A 1,717-nucleotide genomic window follows, 5' to 3' on the forward strand; every position below is an offset into this window, starting at 1 on the left:
TATAACCACTTCTGGTGATTGTATATTTTTTACTAACTCTGCTGGAGTTTAAATTGATCTAATAATGTTATCCATATTCTTCAAAATGACATAAATAAATTATATTATAGTAAATATCATTATCAAATCATAACTTTTATTTATGTATAACAATTTGCATAACCATACTATCTATTACAAACAACAAAAATTAAAATATTTATATTTCTACAGATTCACCACCGATCACATGACTTATTTCTCCTTCTGGGAGTGCAAATTAATCAGTCACATCCAAATGCATGAAATATAAATTATCTTCAGAAATAAAATTTGCTTCGGCATTTTTCTCTGTCTTCTTTACGGAGGCTTGATAAAGCTCGACCAGGTGCTTTGGCGTACGACAAGTACGTGACCAGTGCCCTTTTCCTCCACATCTATAGCATGCATTTTCTGCAGTTGGTGCTTGCACCACTTCATGCTTTTGTTCCTTTCTTTTCCACTGATGGTGACGAGGAGGGTTCTTTGGTGCATTATTATTACCATTATTAAAGTTTCTTCCATGATCACGGCCATGACCACAACTGGGGCCACGACCTCTTCCACGCTTAGCTTGGTGGAAGTTCGTCTCATTCACTTCAGGGAATGGACATGAACCAGTAGGTCGGCTTTCATGGTTTTTCATTAATATCCCATTATGTTGCTCAGCTACAAGAAGATGTGAGATAAGTTCAGAATACTTTTTGAATCCCATCTCTCGATATTGCTGCTGCAGGAGCATATTCGAGCATGAAAAGTGGTCAAAATTTTCTCTAACATATCATGATCAGTAATATTATCACCACATAATTTCAACTGGGAAATAATTCTGAACATAGCAGAATTATACTCACTGATAGATTTAAAATCTTGTAGACTTAGATGAGTCCAATGATAACGTGCCTGTGGAAGAACGACCATCTTCAGGTGGTCATATCTATCTTTCAAATTATTCCACAGTATGACTGGATCTTTAACAGTAAGATATTCCATTTTCAGGCTCTCGTCAAGGTGATGGCGTAGGAATATCATTGCTTTGGCACGGTCTTGGTTTGATGCTTGATTTTTGTCCTTGATGGTGTCTGGCAGACCCATCGCATCAAGATGAACTTCAGCATCAAGCACCCAAGACATGTAGCTTTTTCCCGATATATCAAGGGCTACAAATTCAAGTTTAGAGAGATTCGACATTATTTAGAAAAAGAAAGTTCGTACCTCTGATACTTTCAAAGTATTTGCTCGAGATGGCAGAGTCTCGTACTGATAACGTGTTATAAAATAACGACTGTAAAGTAAATAAGCTAAATACAAGTATAGAGAGAAACTGATATATTATTCAACTTCAAACTTATGTACATAATAAACTGAAATCTCCTCTATTTATAGAAGAAAGCAAGTTGTTGTGTAAGCTGCTACTGTACCAGATATAGATAATCTTCAACTGGAGGTAATGTTTATCCATAGCGGAATATCGAAAGGATAAGCTTATTGTACCCGGTATGAATAATCTTCTACCCGGGGTAATGTTTATCCATAACGAAGTATCGAAAGGATAAGCTTATTGTACCTGGTATGGATAATCTTCTATCGGGAGTAATATTTATCCATAACGGAGTATCGAAAGGATAAGCTTATTGTACCCTGTATGGATAATCTTCTACAGGGGTAATGTTTATCCATAACGAAGTATCGAAAGGAT

At 36.0% G+C, this 1,717-nt stretch overlaps 1 protein-coding gene across 1 annotated transcript; it reads right to left on the minus strand.

The window, feature by feature from the left end:
* LOC109239358 lies at positions 260-1,209 on the minus strand. The gene is made up of 2 exons (XM_019405914.1): positions 997-1,209; positions 260-748 (listed from the first exon to the last, which is right to left on the minus strand). The coding sequence occupies exons 1-2, from the start codon at positions 1,207-1,209 to the stop codon at positions 260-262; spliced, it is 702 nt and encodes a 233-aa protein (XP_019261459.1).

This window comes from Nicotiana attenuata, chromosome 1, assembly GCF_001879085.1.
Source record: "Nicotiana attenuata strain UT chromosome 1, NIATTr2, whole genome shotgun sequence".
Taxonomy (NCBI): domain Eukaryota; kingdom Viridiplantae; phylum Streptophyta; class Magnoliopsida; order Solanales; family Solanaceae; genus Nicotiana; species Nicotiana attenuata.